General features: G+C 49.3%; 1 protein-coding gene across 2 annotated transcripts in view; it reads right to left on the bottom strand.

Moving 5' to 3' along the window:
• Positions 1-1,719: 1,719 nt before the first annotated feature.
• The window catches only part of pnpt1 (polyribonucleotide nucleotidyltransferase 1), an 18,345-nt gene continuing 3,038 nt past the window's right edge, over positions 1,720-17,026 (bottom strand). Inside the window, exons 6-28 of one of the 2 annotated variants that reach the window (XM_026224708.1) lie at positions 16,721-16,784; positions 16,593-16,640; positions 16,408-16,521; positions 16,150-16,336; positions 15,804-15,855; positions 15,072-15,129; positions 14,899-14,995; positions 14,626-14,728; positions 14,470-14,540; positions 13,877-13,913; positions 13,737-13,803; positions 13,566-13,655; positions 13,435-13,488; positions 11,910-12,019; positions 11,769-11,840; positions 11,094-11,157; positions 10,936-11,019; positions 10,776-10,859; positions 10,583-10,689; positions 4,306-4,358; positions 2,348-2,426; positions 2,224-2,271; positions 1,720-2,149 (exon numbers count right to left, since the gene is read on the bottom strand). In XM_026224708.1, the coding sequence (XP_026080493.1) occupies positions 2,000-2,149; positions 2,224-2,271; positions 2,348-2,426; positions 4,306-4,358; positions 10,583-10,689; positions 10,776-10,859; positions 10,936-11,019; positions 11,094-11,157; positions 11,769-11,840; positions 11,910-12,019; positions 13,435-13,488; positions 13,566-13,655; positions 13,737-13,803; positions 13,877-13,913; positions 14,470-14,540; positions 14,626-14,728; positions 14,899-14,995; positions 15,072-15,129; positions 15,804-15,855; positions 16,150-16,336; positions 16,408-16,521; positions 16,593-16,640; positions 16,721-16,784 (1,893 nt within the window). In that variant the 3' untranslated portion in view covers positions 1,720-1,999. Of the gene's footprint in view, positions 2,150-2,223; positions 2,272-2,347; positions 2,427-4,305; positions 4,362-10,582; positions 10,690-10,775; positions 10,860-10,935; positions 11,020-11,093; positions 11,158-11,768; positions 11,841-11,909; positions 12,020-13,434; positions 13,489-13,565; positions 13,656-13,736; positions 13,804-13,876; positions 13,914-14,469; positions 14,541-14,625; positions 14,729-14,898; positions 14,996-15,071; positions 15,130-15,803; positions 15,856-16,149; positions 16,337-16,407; positions 16,522-16,592; positions 16,641-16,720; positions 16,785-17,026 lie in introns of both variants that reach the window. The other variant, XM_026224707.1, reaches the window with a different exon arrangement.

Here is a 17,026-nt window from a genome sequence, read left to right on the forward strand (position 1 = left end):
CTGATCTCAGCGGTGTCTAAAACACCGGAACAGGTTACAGATGAGGAGATTACATCTAACACTGTAGATAGGTTGTGTAACTAATCCAATTACTTTATTAAAATTCGATTATTTTTTGAAAACATTCCTAAAATTATAATGAATGTAAGTGTTAATCCTTTTCAAACACTTAAAGCAACCTACAGTACTGTCAGACTTTACAATAATTTGAATTAAGATTATAATAATTCAGCTCTTCTTTAAGACCATTCTTCTGAGGTTGATATAGAATAATAAGATGTAGTTTAGTAGCTATGATAGTGTTTATGAAATCAAATCTTTGGGAAGCTATGAACTGTCCATCTGAAACTATAAAGCACACACACGTGACCCAGACAGGAAACGAGAGTTATGGACACACTGCGGTTTCCTGCAGGTTATGAAACACATCAATTCAAATATTTGTGTGCGATATGACTAACATTTTCTTATGTAACTGATTTAACTACAACCCCTTACTTGATGTGCTTACGCGCCGATAGCTAAGTTAACAACACAGAGATATTTGAAGCAGTTTTACTCACCGCATGTGGTTCCAACACACGATCGTGACCCTTTTTCGTTGGGATTGCATCATCCTTAAGAAATAAACGATGTGCAAATCCATCGTCAAACTGGGCCTTGTTTTTGAAACAAGCATCTTTGAAATGCAGGGAACAAACACAAACACTTACACAACTCCGTTGATGCTCTGTAAAAATAAACTCCATCCACTGGTCTCTTAATGCTGTTTCTCTTTTGGTAATCTGTGCAGGGTTGTCTTGCCCTGGCAACCAAAAACACACTTCTTTTGTGACATTTGGCGACGCTCTCGCTCTGATCAGTGAAGTCTGTTGTGCTCTCAGTGCTCTGCTATACGGGAGCGCTCTCTTCCGGCAGAAGTGCCTCAGGACACATATAAGGAAATTCTGCTCCATCTAACGTCACACAGAGCCATACTCGAAAAAAACTTTCCCAAACTTGTGACAAACCGGAACTTTTGTTCCAAAAATACTCCTTCAAACGTACAACTTAATTTCTTTAACTTTGTCCATGTTTAGCATGGGAATCCAACTCTTTAACAGTGTAAAAAACTCAGTATGCATGAAATAGCATTTCACCCCCCCCCTTTAACACCTTGGGGACTCCCTTCCTGAGATCTTACTGAACACCCTGAAGTGTCCTCAAGACCAGCCAATCATACAGATACTTCACTACGTGTATTCCTCTCGCTCTCAGAGGGGAAAGGGCCGGGTCCACACATTTCGTGAATGTGTGCGGTGCCAGTGCTAGCCCAAACGGCATCACCCTGAACTGATACGCTATGCCTTCAAACGCCGATCTCAGAAAGCGTTAGGGACAGCGCCTCCTCAGGTTCATGGTCACCCCCCATCACACCAAACGAATAATCAGTGAAGCGAGTCCCCACGGTGTTACCGCCAGGTCCAGACACCATTCTCCAAAGGGAACAATGGTTCGTTTGTGGTTACTGAGGTTTTATTTGTACTAAAACCATGGTTAATATTGATAAGGGAATATCCAGATATCAGAGTACTATTATTATTGGACTGTAGTAACTGTACTATAGAGCACAACGGTGAGGTCCAGTATTTAATTATAATGTCCTTTAAAGACAGATAGTGTGCAGTAATGTACGATATGATAATACACGTTTCCGTATGTGTCACAAACAACGTTAGGTCTGATTTCAGCTCATTTATTAATATAAATATACATTGTTAAATTGTACTTGGCAGATTGAAGGACACAACCCATAAACATGGGGACGATCAGCACACAATCCCATGATGCTTTGCAAAGAACACCGTCAGTTGTTTGGTCATTTTCTCTTTTCTACAAAATCTGCATGACTATGAACACATTCACACTGGTTCTGTGTCACGCAGAAGCTCAAGCGGTTTCAGTGAGGACAATGTGTGTAATAATAGCATTTATTATAAAAGACAGTGTGTGAGGAGCTCTATGAGTCGGGGCTCTGCTCTCCGGACGCTCCTATAGAGATGCTGTGTCTGTCGCTCAGACTCCTCACCGCCGCCGCCGCCGGAGACTGAAGCACCTTACGAGACAGCCTCATCCTGCCGTCGGTGGGGTCACGGCCGAAGTACTTGACCTGAGAGAACAGAACACACTCATGAAGACCCCTGAGAGCTCAGAGAACACACACTGCGTCTGCTTCCACTGCACCTGGATCTGCTGGCCGACCTCCAGGCCCAGAGCGCTGGGGTGCTTGATCTGGAACACACACACACACACACGAGGTTCAGAACCGGAGCAGAGCGGGGTCAGAGGTCAGAGGTCAGGTGCTCACCCGCTTGTGGTCCAGCTGGGAGTTGTGCAGGAGCACACCGCTCATGTTGGGATAGAGCTTCACCATCACACCGATGTCCCTGGAACACACACTCACATTAACACACACCACTCAATAAGTCTTCAGGAGATCAACAGTGTTTGGTGCCATACAAATTTCATAATTCTTGTCACCCGTGTCAATATCAAAAAAGCTAATACTAAATTAAAACAAACACAACTCGAGCTCACTTAAGGCAAACAGTCAGTGATTAACAATAAGAAACTAATTACAAGCGACAGGCCAAAAAAACTACAGTAGAGCAAATAAGAAATGCTACATACATTGTATGAATCTATAAAAACACTGTAACTTAAACAGAGTCAAGTGTTTGTAAAGTGCTTTTCAAGTGTCTGTACTTTCAGTGTTTGTCTTGAGAAAACTTTACTTCTCAACATCCCAGAGCATTATATTGTACTTTTTACTGCACTACGTTTCATGTTAAATATCATTTAATATTTAATTAGAAAAGTGCACTCAGTAAAAGTACCACATATTAAAGTTTCTTGAGTATTAAATGTAACAACAACAAAAAAAAAAAACACTTATTTATGAAATATAGTGCAGTAAAAAGTACAATATTATGCTTTGGAATGGAATGAAGTAAAAGAAAAACAGTCTGATAAAGTACAGACACTTTTTAATTTACTTCAGTAAACTGCTAATTCTTCACTAATGTCAGTCTCTGATTTAATATATTTGTTTTTTATTAAAGTTACAAAAGTGTTTTAGTCAAAAGCAGTGAGAGATTTAGCTAAACATGACAGACAGCAGGAATATTAGAGTCTTAGAGCTGCAGGTTCAGTACTCCCTCGCTCTAGGAGCAGTATTAGGAGCAGTATATAGCCAAATTAGTTATCTTTCACTGCGGATCACATTAACAACTTAAATTCACTTGCAATACATTGAAATAAATGCAAACCATAGTTTTTTGTGACCACATAGTGCAGTGTGTCACCACAACAGAGATTATTTCTTTAGAGGTGTCTTTTTCTTCAGTAGAACGGTTAAGATATTAAGCTGAAATGGTGCTCCTTGGTGATTCATACACAGCTGTCCAGGAACTCAAAATGAATTCCCATGGCTCCTGATGATATACTGAGGATCTATGATGTGAGGTCTTTATTATTAGTGTTTTATTACCGTAATTATAAGTATGTTTGCACTATGTCTGAACCTTCTGTACTGGAAGCTCCTGACACCAAGACAAACTCCATGTGTGTGTGTGTGTGTGTGTGTGAACACCCTTGGTAATAAAGCTCTTTCTGATTGTGATTATGTAAATTAACTAGTGAACTGAAACACTTCATTAAATCAAACTGTTGGAAAGAACCATTTTGTTGAAAAATAATAGCATTTCTCCATTTGTCTGAAGCTCTGGATCATAGGTAATAATGTTGTAAATAATGTTTGGTTTCTTAAACAGACTGATTGTTTTGCTTCATAAAACCTCAATAAAAAAAAAACCTTTTTGACTTTCCATCTGTTCATTTACTAACTGCTTGATTTCTTAAAAAAAACAACACTAGCTTGCTCTATTCTATCTGTTTTCTTTATTTATTATGATTAAAAAGCCCTTGCTATCTTGTTCTGTGTTAAGCTAACGGAGACTAGTTATAGCACTTGTGTATCATTGCTCTTTTGTTGATTTTGATTGCTTCTATTGTCCTCATTTGTAAAAAGCGTCTGCTTAATAATTAAAAGTAATGTATTAATTTTGTGTTGCCTTTTTTTATTCTCATAGACAGGTAGCTGCTTACTTAATTCTATAAATCACCAAGAAGAACGGTTTCAGCTAAAAAGCTTTTTTCTTGGGACTCTATGTGGGATGACCTGAGAGGCAGTTTATTAGCAGCAAGAGTCTTCAGCTCTATCTGAAGGATGACGTGTGGAGGTGTGTGGTGCTGGCTAGACTCCACCTGATCTCTGTGATGGTGGCTGTGTACACGGCTCCGAACTCCAGCTGCTGCTCCTGCTGCAAAACAGAAGACAGGCATTAGAGTCTGACCCTGAGACTTCAACAGAGTCTGACCCCATCAGAGTCTGACCCCGAGACTTCACCAGAGTCTGACCCCGAGACTTCACCAGAGTCTGACCCCGAGACTTCACCAGAGTCTGATCCCGAGACCCCATCAGAATCTGACCCCGAGACTTCACCAGAGTCTGACCCCGAGACTTCACCAGAGTCTGACTCCGAGACTTCACCAGAGTCTTACCCTGAGACTTCACCAGAGTCTGACCCCGAGACTTCACCAGAGCCTGACCCAGAGACTTCACCAGAGCCTGACCCCGAGACTTCACCAGAGCCTGACCCTGAGACTTCATCAGAATCTGACCCCGAGACTTCACCAGAGTCTGACCCCGAGACTTCACCAGTCTGACCGAGACTTCACCAGAGTCTGACCCCGAGACTTCACCAGAGCCTGACCCCGAGACTTCACCAGAGCCTGACCCCGAGACTTCATCAGAGTCTGACCCCGAGACTTCACCAGAGCCAGACCCCGAGACTTCACCAGTCTGACCCCGAGACTTCACCAGAGTCTGACCCCGAGACTTCACCAGAGCCTGACCCCGAGACTTCACCAGTCTGACCCCGAGACTTCACCAGAGTCTGACTCCGAGACTTCACCAGAGTCTGACCCCGAGACTTCACCAGTCTGACACCAAGACTTCACCAGAGCCTGACCCCGAGACTTCACCAGAGCCTGACCCCGAGACTTCACCAGTCTGACCCCAAGACTTCACCAGAGCCTGACCCCGAGACTTCACCAGAGTCTTACCCTGAGACTTCACCAGAGCCTGACCCCGAGACTTCACCAGAGCCTGACCCCGAGACTTCACCAGAGCCTGACCCCGAGACTTCACCAGAGCCTGACCCCGAGACTTCACCAGAGCCTGACCCCGAGACTTCACCAGTCTGACCCCAAGACTTCACCAGAGTCTGACTCCGAGACTTCACCAGAGTCTGACCCCGAGACTTCACCAGTCTGACACCAAGACTTCACCAGAGCCTGACCCCGAGACTTCACCAGAGTCTGACCCCGAGACTTCACCAGAGCCTGACTCCGAGACTTCACCAGAGCCTGACCCCGAGACTTCACCAGTCTGACCCCGAGACTTCACCAGAGCCTGACCCCGAGACTTCACCAGAGCCTGACCCCGAGACTTCACCAGAGCCTGACCCCGAGACTTCACCAGAGCCTGACCCCGAGACTTCACCAGTCTGACCCCAAGACTTCACCAGAGTCTGACTCCGAGACTTCACCAGAGTCTGACCCCGAGACTTCACCAGTCTGACACCAAGACTTCACCAGAGCCTGACCCCGAGACTTCACCAGAGCCTGACCCCGAGACTTCACCAGTCTGACCCCAAGACTTCACCAGAGCCTGACCCCGAGACTTCACCAGAGTCTTACCCTGAGACTTCACCAGAGCCTGACCCCGAGACTTCACCAGAGCCTGACCCCGAGACTTCACCAGAGCCTGACCCCGAGACTTCACCAGAGCCTGACCCCGAGACTTCACCAGAGCCTGACCCCGAGACTTCACCAGTCTGACCCCAAGACTTCACCAGAGTCTGACTCCGAGACTTCACCAGAGTCTGACCCCGAGACTTCACCAGTCTGACACCAAGACTTCACCAGAGCCTGACCCCGAGACTTCACCAGAGTCTGACCCCGAGACTTCACCAGAGCCTGACTCCGAGACTTCACCAGAGCCTGACCCCGAGACTTCACCAGTCTGACCCCGAGACTTCACCAGAGCCTGACCCCGAGACTTCACCAGAGTCTTACCCTGAGACTTCACAAGAGTCTGACCCCGAGACTTCACCAGAGCCTGACCCCGAGACTTCACCAGAGCCTGACCCCGAGACTTCATCAGAATCTGACCCCGAGACTTCACCAGAGTCTGACCCCGAGACTTCACCAGTCTGACCCCGAGACTTCACCAGAGTCTGACTCCGAGACTTCATCAGAGTCTTACCCCGAGACTTCACCAGTCTGACCCCGAGACTTCACCGGAGTCTGACCCCGAGACTTCACCGGAGTCTGACCCCGAGACTTCACCAGAGTCTGATCCCGAGACTTCACCAGAGTCTGACCCCGAGACTTCACCAGAGTCTGATCCCGAGACTTCTTCAGAATCTGATCTCGAGACTTCACCGGAGTCTGACCACATCGGAGTCTGACCCCGAGACTTCATCGGAGTCTGACCCCGAGACTTCATCGGAGTCTGACCCCATCAGAATCTGACCCCGAGACCCCATCAGAATCTGACCCCGAGACTTCACCAGAGCCTGACCCCGAGACTTCACCAGAGTCTGACCCCGAGACGTCACCAGAGTCTGACCCCGAGACGTCACCAGAGTCTGACCCCGAGACTTCACCAGAGCCTGATCCCGAGACATCACCAGAGTCTGACCCCGAGACGTCACCAGAGTCTGATCCCGAGACTTCACCAGAGCCTGATCCCGAGACGTCACCAGAGTCTGACCCCGAGACGTCACCAGAGTCTGACCCCGAGACTTCACCAGAGTCTTACCCTGAGACTTCACCAGTCTGACCCCGAGACTTCACCAGAGTCTGACCCCGAGACTTCACCAGAGCCTGATCCCGAGACATCACCAGAGCCTGATCCCGAGACGTCACCAGAGCCTGATCCCGAGACTTCACCAGAGCCTGACTCCGAGACTTCACCAGAGCCTGACCCCGAGACTTCACCAGTCTGACCCCGAGACTTCACCAGAGCCTGACCCCGAGACTTCACCAGAGTCTTACCCTGAGACTTCACCAGAGTCTGACCCCGAGACTTCACCAGAGCCTGACCCCGAGACTTCACCAGAGCCTGACCCTGAGACTTCATCAGAATCTGACCCCGAGACTTCACCAGAGTCTGACCCCGAGACTTCACCAGTCTGACCCCGAGACTTCACCAGAGTCTGACTCCGAGACTTCACCAGAGTCTTACCCTGAGACTTCACCAGTCTGACCCCGAGACTTCACCAGAGTCTTACCCTGAGACTTCACCAGAGCCTGATCCCGAGACGTCACCAGAGCCTGACCCCGAGACGTCACCAGAGTCTTACCCCGAGACTTCACCAGTCTGACCCCGAGACTTCACCGGAGTCTGACCCCGAGACTTCACCGGAGTCTGACCCCGAGACTTCACCGGAGTCTGACCCCGAGACTTCGCCGGAGTCTGACCCCGAGACTTCGCCGGAGTCTGACTCCGAGACTTCACCGGAGTCTGACTCCGAGACTTCATCGGAGTCTTACCCCGAGACTTCATCGGAGTCTGACCCCATCAGAGTCTGTCCCCGAGACCCCATCAGAATCTGACCCCGAGATTTCACCAGAGCCTGACCCCGAGACGTCACCAGAGTCTGACCCCGAGACGTCACCAGAGTCTGACCATTAGACTTCATCAGAGTCTTACCCCGAGACTTCACCAGTCTGACCCCGAGACTTCACCGGAGTCTGACCCCGAGACTTCACCGGAGTCTGACCCCGAGACTTCACCAGAGTCTGATCCCGAGACTTCACCAGAGTCTGACCCCGAGACTTCACCAGAGTCTGATCCCGAGACTTCTTCAGAATCTGATCTCGAGACTTCACCGGAGTCTGACCACATCGGAGTCTGACCCCGAGACTTCATCGGAGTCTGACCCCGAGACTTCATCGGAGTCTGACCCCATCAGAATCTGACCCCGAGACCCCATCAGAATCTGACCCCGAGACTTCACCAGAGCCTGACCCCGAGACTTCACCAGAGTCTGACCCCGAGACGTCACCAGAGTCTGACCCCGAGACGTCACCAGAGTCTGACCCCGAGACTTCACCAGAGCCTGATCCCGAGACATCACCAGAGTCTGACCCCGAGACGTCACCAGAGTCTGATCCCGAGACTTCACCAGAGCCTGATCCCGAGACGTCACCAGAGTCTGACCCCGAGACGTCACCAGAGTCTGACCCCGAGACTTCACCAGAGTCTTACCCTGAGACTTCACCAGTCTGACCCCGAGACTTCACCAGAGTCTGACCCCGAGACTTCACCAGAGCCTGATCCCGAGACATCACCAGAGCCTGATCCCGAGACGTCACCAGAGTCTGACCCCGAGACGTCACCAGAGTCTGACTCCGAGACTTCACCAGAGTCTTACCCTGAGACTTCACCAGAGTCTGATCCCGAGACTTCACCAGAGCCTGATCCCGAGACGTCACCAGAGTCTGACCCCGAGACGTCACCAGAGTCTGACTCCGAGACTTCACCAGAGTCTGACCCCGAGACGTCACCAGAGTCTGATCCCGAGACTTCACCAGAGCCTGATCCCGAGACGTCACCAGAGTCTGACCCCGAGACGTCACCAGAGTCTGACTCCGAGACTTCACCAGAGTCTTACCCTGAGACTTCACCAGTCTGACCCCGAGACTTCACCAGAGTCTTACCCTGAGACTTCACCAGAGCCTGATCCCGAGACGTCACCAGAGCCTGACCCCGAGACGTCACCAGAGTCTTACCCCGAGACTTCACCAGTCTGACCCCGAGACTTCACCGGAGTCTGACCCCGAGACTTCACCGGAGTCTGACCCCGAGACTTCACCGGAGTCTGACCCCGAGACTTCACCGGAGTCTGACCCCGAGACTTCGCCGGAGTCTGATCCCGAGACTTCTTCAGAATCTGATCTCGAGACTTCACCGGAGTCTGACCACATCGGAGTCTGACCCCGAGACTTCATCGGAGTCTGACCCCGAGACTTCATCGGAGTCTGACCCCATCAGAATCTGACCCCGAGACCCCATCAGAATCTGACCCCGAGACTTCACCAGAGCCTGACCCCGAGACTTCACCAGAGTCTGACCCCGAGACGTCACCAGAGTCTGACCCCGAGACGTCACCAGAGTCTGACCCCGAGACTTCACCAGAGCCTGATCCCGAGACATCACCAGAGTCTGACCCCGAGACGTCACCAGAGTCTGATCCCGAGACTTCACCAGAGCCTGACCCCGAGACGTCACCAGAGACTGACCCCGAGACGTCACCAGAGTCTTTCCCCGAGACTTCACCAGTCTGACCCCGAGACTTCACCGGAGTCTGACCCCGAGACTTCACCGGAGTCTGACCCCGAGACTTCACCGGAGTCTGACCCCGAGACTTCATCGGAGTCTGACCCCATCAGAGTCTGTCCCCGAGACCCCATCAGAATCTGACCCCGAGACTTCACCAGAGCCTGACCCCGAGACGTCACCGGAGTCTGACCCCGAGACTTCACCGGAGTCTGACCCCGAGACTTCATCGGAGTCTGACCCCGAGACTTCATCGGAGTCTGACCCCATCAGAGTCTGTCCCCGAGACCCCATCAGAATCTGACACCGAGACTTCACCAGAGTCTGACCCCGAGACTTCACCAGAGCCTGACCCCGAGACTTCACCAGAGTCTGACCCCGAGACGTCACCAGAGTCTGACCCCGAGACTTCACCAGAGTCTTACCCCGAGACTTCACCAGAGTCTGACCCCGAGACTTCACCAGAGTCTTACCCCGAGACTTCACCAGTCTGACCCCGAGACTTCACCAGAGTCTGACCCCGAGACTTCACCAGAGTCTGACCCCGAGACTTCACCAGAGTCTGACCCCGAGACTTCACCAGAGTCTGACCCCGAGACCTCACCAGAGTCTGACCCCGAGACCTCACCAGAGTCTGACCCCGAGACTTCACCAGAGTCTGACCCCGAGACTTCACAAGAGCCTGACCCCGAGACTTCACCGGAGTCTGACCCCGAGACTTCACCGGAGTCTGACCCCGAGACTTCACCAGAGCCTGACCCCGAGACCTCACCAGAGCCTGACCCCGAGACTTCACCGGAGTCTGACCCCGAGACTTCACCGGAGTCTGACCCCGAGACTTCACCGGAGTCTGACCCCGAGACTTCACCGGAGTCTGACCCCGAGACTTCACCAGAGTCTGACCCCGAGACTTCACCAGAGTCTGACCCCGAGACTTCACCAGAGTCTGACCCCGAGACTTCACCAGAGTCTGACCCCGAGACTTCACCAGAGTCTGACCCCGAGACGTCACCAGAGTCTGACCCCGAGACGTCACCAGAGTCTGACCCCGAGACTTCACCAGAGTCTGACCCCGAGACTTCACCAGAGTCTGACCCCGAGACTTCACCAGAGTCTGATCATCACACTCACATCATCTCTGCAGACGGATCGGATCCACTCCTGCGCTTCACTCATGGCCCCGGGTGTCGGAGCAAACACAGAGAACGTCTCCTCGTCCACCTGAGAGATGGTCACACCTGCCAGAGAGCAAGAGCAGAGCTTCATCACACACACTGAACTGACACACACACACACACTGACACACACAGACACACACACAGACCTGTCTGAGCCTGCAGTCTGCGCAGATTGAATCCTCCTGGACCCACGAACAGAGCTCGTCTAGATAGAGGCACTTTGATGTTCTCTGTGGAGACGAGCTCAGGTCAGGATCAGAAAAACAGAAAAGCAGCAGAAACCACACAAGAAGGAAATCATCATACCAACGAGCGGGCCGTTCTCTTTCCTGGAGCTCCTGGCTTTAGAGATGACCTTGTTCATGATGCCTAAAATCTCCCGTTTGGCCACTGAAAGGAAACAGCAAGCGTCAGGTCACACACTCGTGGTGTAGGTCAGGAGATGCTTGAGGAGTGACCAGTACCTGTGGCCTGCTGTATGGCCTCCATCACGATCTTCAGAGGAAGCCCCTGGACTTTAACATCAGCCTGTGGGAGACACCAACATCTCACCATACAAGAACAGCACTACTGGATATTTATTGACAAAGACAAATGAAGAATTTCGTAAATTTTAAAGTTAAATTATTCTATCTAGTGCACTTTGAGTTAAAAATGAAGAGCTGAAAGCCATGTGTCTTTAAGAAGACTTGAGTGGGGATATTGTGAATGTGGACTGTGTTTAAACCACTTGCTGACTGCAATTCATACTGCACTTTCATCTTTAATTTAGAAGTTAATACTACAAATCTAGTGAAACGCTGTGATCATCTGCTGTGAAAATAAAGCAGAACTGTTGTCTGGTGTGTTCTTAAACACACACTAAACTCACAGCATGTCAAATAAAGGAGTTGACTGCATTATTCAGTGATGACACAGAAAACACCAGATCACAGGCTGATCATCTGAACCAAGTGTGTGCTTCACTTTGAGTTCGAGTTCGAATCATCACCAAAACAAACAGATTTTAAAAACTACACTTCTTGTCCAGAAGACATTTTTTTTCATGTGACCATGATGATATGGAGACATCTGGATGGTGATAATATGGTTCTCTCTCTTGTGAACACACACAGACGGAGCACAGGAGTGTGTGTTACCTGCAGAGCCGTGATCCCTTTACTGCTGCCTGCCATCTTGAAGTCCATGTCTCCGTTGTAGTCCTCTATTCCCTTGATTAGAGAGCAGAGGAATGAACACACGCTCAGCTAACGCTCGGAAACAGATGCTGGAGCACCTACCAGGATATCAGTCAGGAGTCTGTAGTCCTGGATCTCTGACGCTTTCTCAGGATGGGCTTTAGATATGAGGCCGATGGCGACTCCGGCCACAGCCGAGGAGATGGGCACGCCTGGACACAAACACCTGCTCGTCATCACATGGGCCGAAGCAGGACATCTTTTACACATTCTGGAAGGGACTGACTCCCATGCTGTGCATCACGTAGGGAAAGTTGATGGATGACTGGCTGTCTTAGATTTTGTTAGTTTCTTTACAAGTTTACTTAGTATCTTCCTTAGCCAATGAATTACCTTATTTCATTTGAATTAAATTTCCAAGTTGCTCTTGTGTGCCAATCTTTATTAAGTTCTCTGTTGTTCCTGCTCTATATCAAGCTGTGTTAGACAGAGGTTTCCACACACTCCACAGCACTTCTTCAGGTTCTGGCTCCATTAGCAGTGTAATTCTGTTAGATCCTTGCTTTGCTTCTGACACAATCTCTCTCAGTGATCTAATCTGATGAATCTCTGCTCATTAAATCCTCTGCTGCTCCGGTCTCTCACGGTGTTCCCCAGGGCTCTGTTCTGGGTCCTTTACTCTTCATCATCTACATGCTTCCTTTAGGTAACATTTCAACTTCCACTGCAGATGACACCCAGCTAACACAACTCTCCTTTTCCCACCAACTCCTTATCAGCTTGTATACATGATAGAAATGTGTGGATGACCGGTAACTTTCTCAGACTCAACTCTGATAAACAGATCTACCTCTTGTTGGTTCATCAAAAAATATTGCTGCTTTCTGTGCTGACAGTGTTAACATTGCTTGGATCTTGGTTCGACCTTCCACTGTTAAAAACCTGTGTATAATCTTTGAGTCCTGTACCTCACATTTCTTCTCTCACTAAATCTGCCTTCTTTCACCTCCGTAACCTCGCTAGTTTACTTCTCTTCTTAAATAAAGGATGCTGAGACACTGGATCATGGCTTCATCACCTGCTGTAATACTCTTTTCTATGGTCGAGCAAACACAACATTGAATAAGCTCCAGTATAACCAGAACTCTGCAGCTAGGGTTCTGCTTGCTTTACTCAAGTTACTCTCGTCCTACACACACTTCATTGTGTTCATGGTCTCGCCGCTCATATATTTCTGATCTGATTCACATTCACTCTCCAGTCCTCTCACTACCGGTCAGCTGTTGATTCCTCAGCATCGTTTGGTGGACGAGTGTTTTATAGATCTGCCTCACGCTCTGGAATTATATTCCCAAACACATTCTTGATCTTTCTTCATTACAGGATTTCAAAGCCCACCCTAAATCATCTCCTTCTCGTTTCTCTGATCTGATCCATGCCAGATATTTCGTGTTCATCTGCGGTCATGTTGATCTGTTTTGATATTGTAAAGCGATCTTGTGTTTGCAGGAAGGTGCTGCTATATATAATAAAGGTATTATTCTTATTAAAGTGCACTACTGACGGATGTGTTCAGGCAAACAGCTGAGGGCAGCAGAAGGACAGTTCTGCGGTCACATGAGGATACCTGCGTCCATGAGCGCCAGACTGCCGCCGCACACCGAGGCCATGGAGGACGATCCTGTGGACACAGAACAGAGACAGAGCGTGAGCTCAGGAGTCCAGCTCCTCAGACGCCGAGCGCAGAGAGACACGCACCGTTGGACTCCAGCACCTCAGACGTGACACGGATGGTGAAGGGGAAATCTGGAGGAACCACGGGCCTCAGCGCCTTCTCCGCCAGCGCCCCTGAACACACACACACACACACACACACACATGAGACCGCGCCGGCACTCGGAGGGGACGGAGATGAGCTCTCACACTCACCGTGACCCAGCTCTCGCCGGTTGATTCCTCCCACCTTCCCGATCTCATTGGTGGCATACGGAGGAAACTGAAAGAAGCGCTCAGTGAATGAAGCAGAACTGTACAGTCAGAGCGAAACATGCAGAGTAAACCTCACTCACCTCATAGTGCAGCATGAAGTTCTTGTCTTTGACTCCACTAGAAGAAAACAAACAGTCAAACCTGCACTAGACAACACTTACAGTTCACTTCACTTCCACCAGTGTCAAGACCGGCCGGACTGACCACTGCCTTACCTTCCTCTACAGAGGAGGACTCTCTACTGTATTAATGATGATGTGATCTGAAGAGATGTGTGTGCCTCCTGACATCACACATACTGGACCAGAGATATCATCAGAACGATTTTGATTAAATGTAAGAACCTGACATAAGAGGATGTATGACAATACACTTTTATAATACTAACACATCTCTGGCTTTTTTATTTATTTCAGGGTTTTAATCCGAGAGAACACACTTGTTTATTGTATTATGACATTAATTATACTACATACTGTATGCATCCTACTCTATCACCTGAACGAATATATTAATGTGTGTGTATTTGTGTTTGTCCATAATGATGTTGTAGTTGAGGGCATTTGTAGTGTATAGGTATAGAGCTCAAGCATTCCCTCAGCATGATCTAAACCTCATACGAGCTGACGAGTGTGTGTGTGTATATGTGTGTGTGTGTGGACCGCCCACTGACCTGAGCGCGGTGGTGATCACGTCTGTCTTCATGCTGGACTCCAGCGAGTCGAAGGTGACGGAGCACAGCACCTGTTCAGACGAGCATCAGAACACACATGAAGCAGAAGAGAGACACATCAGATGAAGACGACAGAGAGAGAGAGCGAGCGCTGACCTGTGTCTGACCCCTCTGAAACAGAGCCGAGCCGTGGAGCGGCTTGAACACGTCCACCTCACAGGAAATACTGCGCAGAGACGTCAGATCTCTGCCGTCACAGCTGTCACATGAACACAGTGCTGTCAGAACGATCCTCACACTGACACTTCAGAAACACACATCCTGATTCTGTTCACTCTGAGATAGAGCAGTGTGAGCCTGACGTGTGTGTGACACAGAACGGTTCATTAATCCACACGCTCTGGCTGAGTTCTGATGAGTGTGAGTTACCGTCTGTATTCATTGAGAACCAGGTTCCTGAAGACCTCTCTGGAGACGCTGTTGAAGGCCTCCACCACCTCGAACGATTCGGACTGAGGGAAGCGCTCTAGAGACGCCACACACAGCAGTTACACACCGCACACACACACACACAATCATAACGGCTGAGGAACAACACACACCTCTGATGCGCTCCTCTGACTCCAGACGGATCTTATTAATCGCCTCATCCCTCGAGATCTGGTAAAACACACACACTTAAAGAAGCTGTTCACACACAACTCAAGACTAGATGATATGTATGCCATCCAGGATCAGGAGGAGTGTGTGTCTTCATCAGGTTTGGAGAAATGTAGCACTGCATCAGTGTCTCATCAATGGATGCTCTGCAGTGAATGGGTGCCGTCAGAATGAGAGTCTGATAAAAACATCTCAATAATCCACAGCACTCCAGTCCATCAGTGAACATCTGGAGAAGACAAAACCTGAACCACATCCAGCATTAAGATGATTTTAACTCAAACACATAGAGTCTATAATCCAGAATAACACTTCCTCCAGTGAAACAGTGTTCTGGTCTGAATCAGGAGAGAAATCTGCACAGATCAAGCAGCGTTTAAACAGATCTAAACTAATCTGTGAGAGACAACAGCAGATGCACTGTTTCACTGGAGGAAGTGTTATTCTGGATTATAGACTCTATGTGTTTGAGTTAAAATCATCTTAATGCTGGATGTGGTTCAGGTTTTGTCTTCTCCAGATGTTCACTGATGGACTGGAGTGCTGTGGATTATTGGGATGTTTTTATCAGGTGTTATGTGAAACACACTCATCCTGATGTGGTTTGAGCCGAGGGTGAGCACAGCTTCTGTTCCTGTCAGAGACGCAGGTCCCGGTGTGAAGCTGACACGCACCTTGTCATGTGTGAAGTCTGTAAATACAGCGTAGATCTTCTCAGACGCCAGCCTGAGGAGACAACAGCCAATCACAGGCTCACACAGAGGTCATGAGGAACACACAGCACAGGATTATGAAGAAAACCTAGCTCATATCTGTCACAGATGAATGAAGAATAGTAAAGATGTCAGTGTGTGAGTCTGTGTGTGTGTGTGTGGGAGAGTGTGAGTGAGAGAGAGTGTGTGTGTGTGAGTGTGTGTGTGTGTAGGAGAGTGTGTGTGAGTGTGTGTATATGTGTGTCTGTCTCTGTGTGCGTGTGAGTGTCTGTGTGTGTGTGTGTGTGTGTGTGTGTGTGTGTCTCACTGGCGTGTGTAGTCCAGCATCTCGGCGGCGGCGGTGAAGAGTCTGACAGGAGAGCGTTTGCTGATCTTCATCTCTCTGCTCATCTGCTGGAGGGCCTGGATGATCTGCTGCGTGTGCTTGACTCCGAGCTTCACCGCGTGACTGAAGTCCTGCTGGAGGACGTTCTCCGCCGCCGCCTCCATCATCACTACACACACACACAGGGAGTCAGAGCAGGGCATGATGGGTAACGGCCAGCGCTGAGGGGCTCACACTGACCCACGTGACTGGACGGGGCTCCGGCGATCACCAGGTTCAGTTTGCTGCCGCTCATCTCAGAGCGCGTGGGGTTAATGAGGAACTCTCCGTCCACGAGACCCACACGCACCGCTCCTGGAACACAGACAGTGTCACACACACACACACACACTCGCTGCATTGTTGACAGTGTGACGCTCACTCACCGATGGGTCCGTTCCAGGGGATATCAGACAGAGCCAGAGCCGCAGACGCTGAGAAAGAGTGACAGGGTCAGACACACACACACACACACACACACACACACACTCACACAGTGCAGAGATGCTCATACCTCCATTGATGGCCAGAACATCAGGGTCATTGACTCCATCTGCAGCCAGGATATTACACAGCACCTGCAGCACACACACACACACACACACACACACACACACACCACTGACTCCATGAGCTGTGTTTCCAACCAAATATTACAATCAAACAGAAATATCCCATAAAACACTGGGTTTCCATCCCACGAGCCAGATCAGTCCACTGCTAGTCGAGTTATATCACGGGACTTTATCAATGTGCTAGAGGAATGTGTTTCCATCGTAGTTTATTATTCTTATTAGAATATTCTTAAATAAGGAGATCT

Source organism: Carassius auratus, chromosome 38 (genome assembly GCF_003368295.1).
Source record: "Carassius auratus strain Wakin chromosome 38, ASM336829v1, whole genome shotgun sequence".
Taxonomy (NCBI): Eukaryota; Metazoa; Chordata; class Actinopteri; order Cypriniformes; family Cyprinidae; genus Carassius; species Carassius auratus.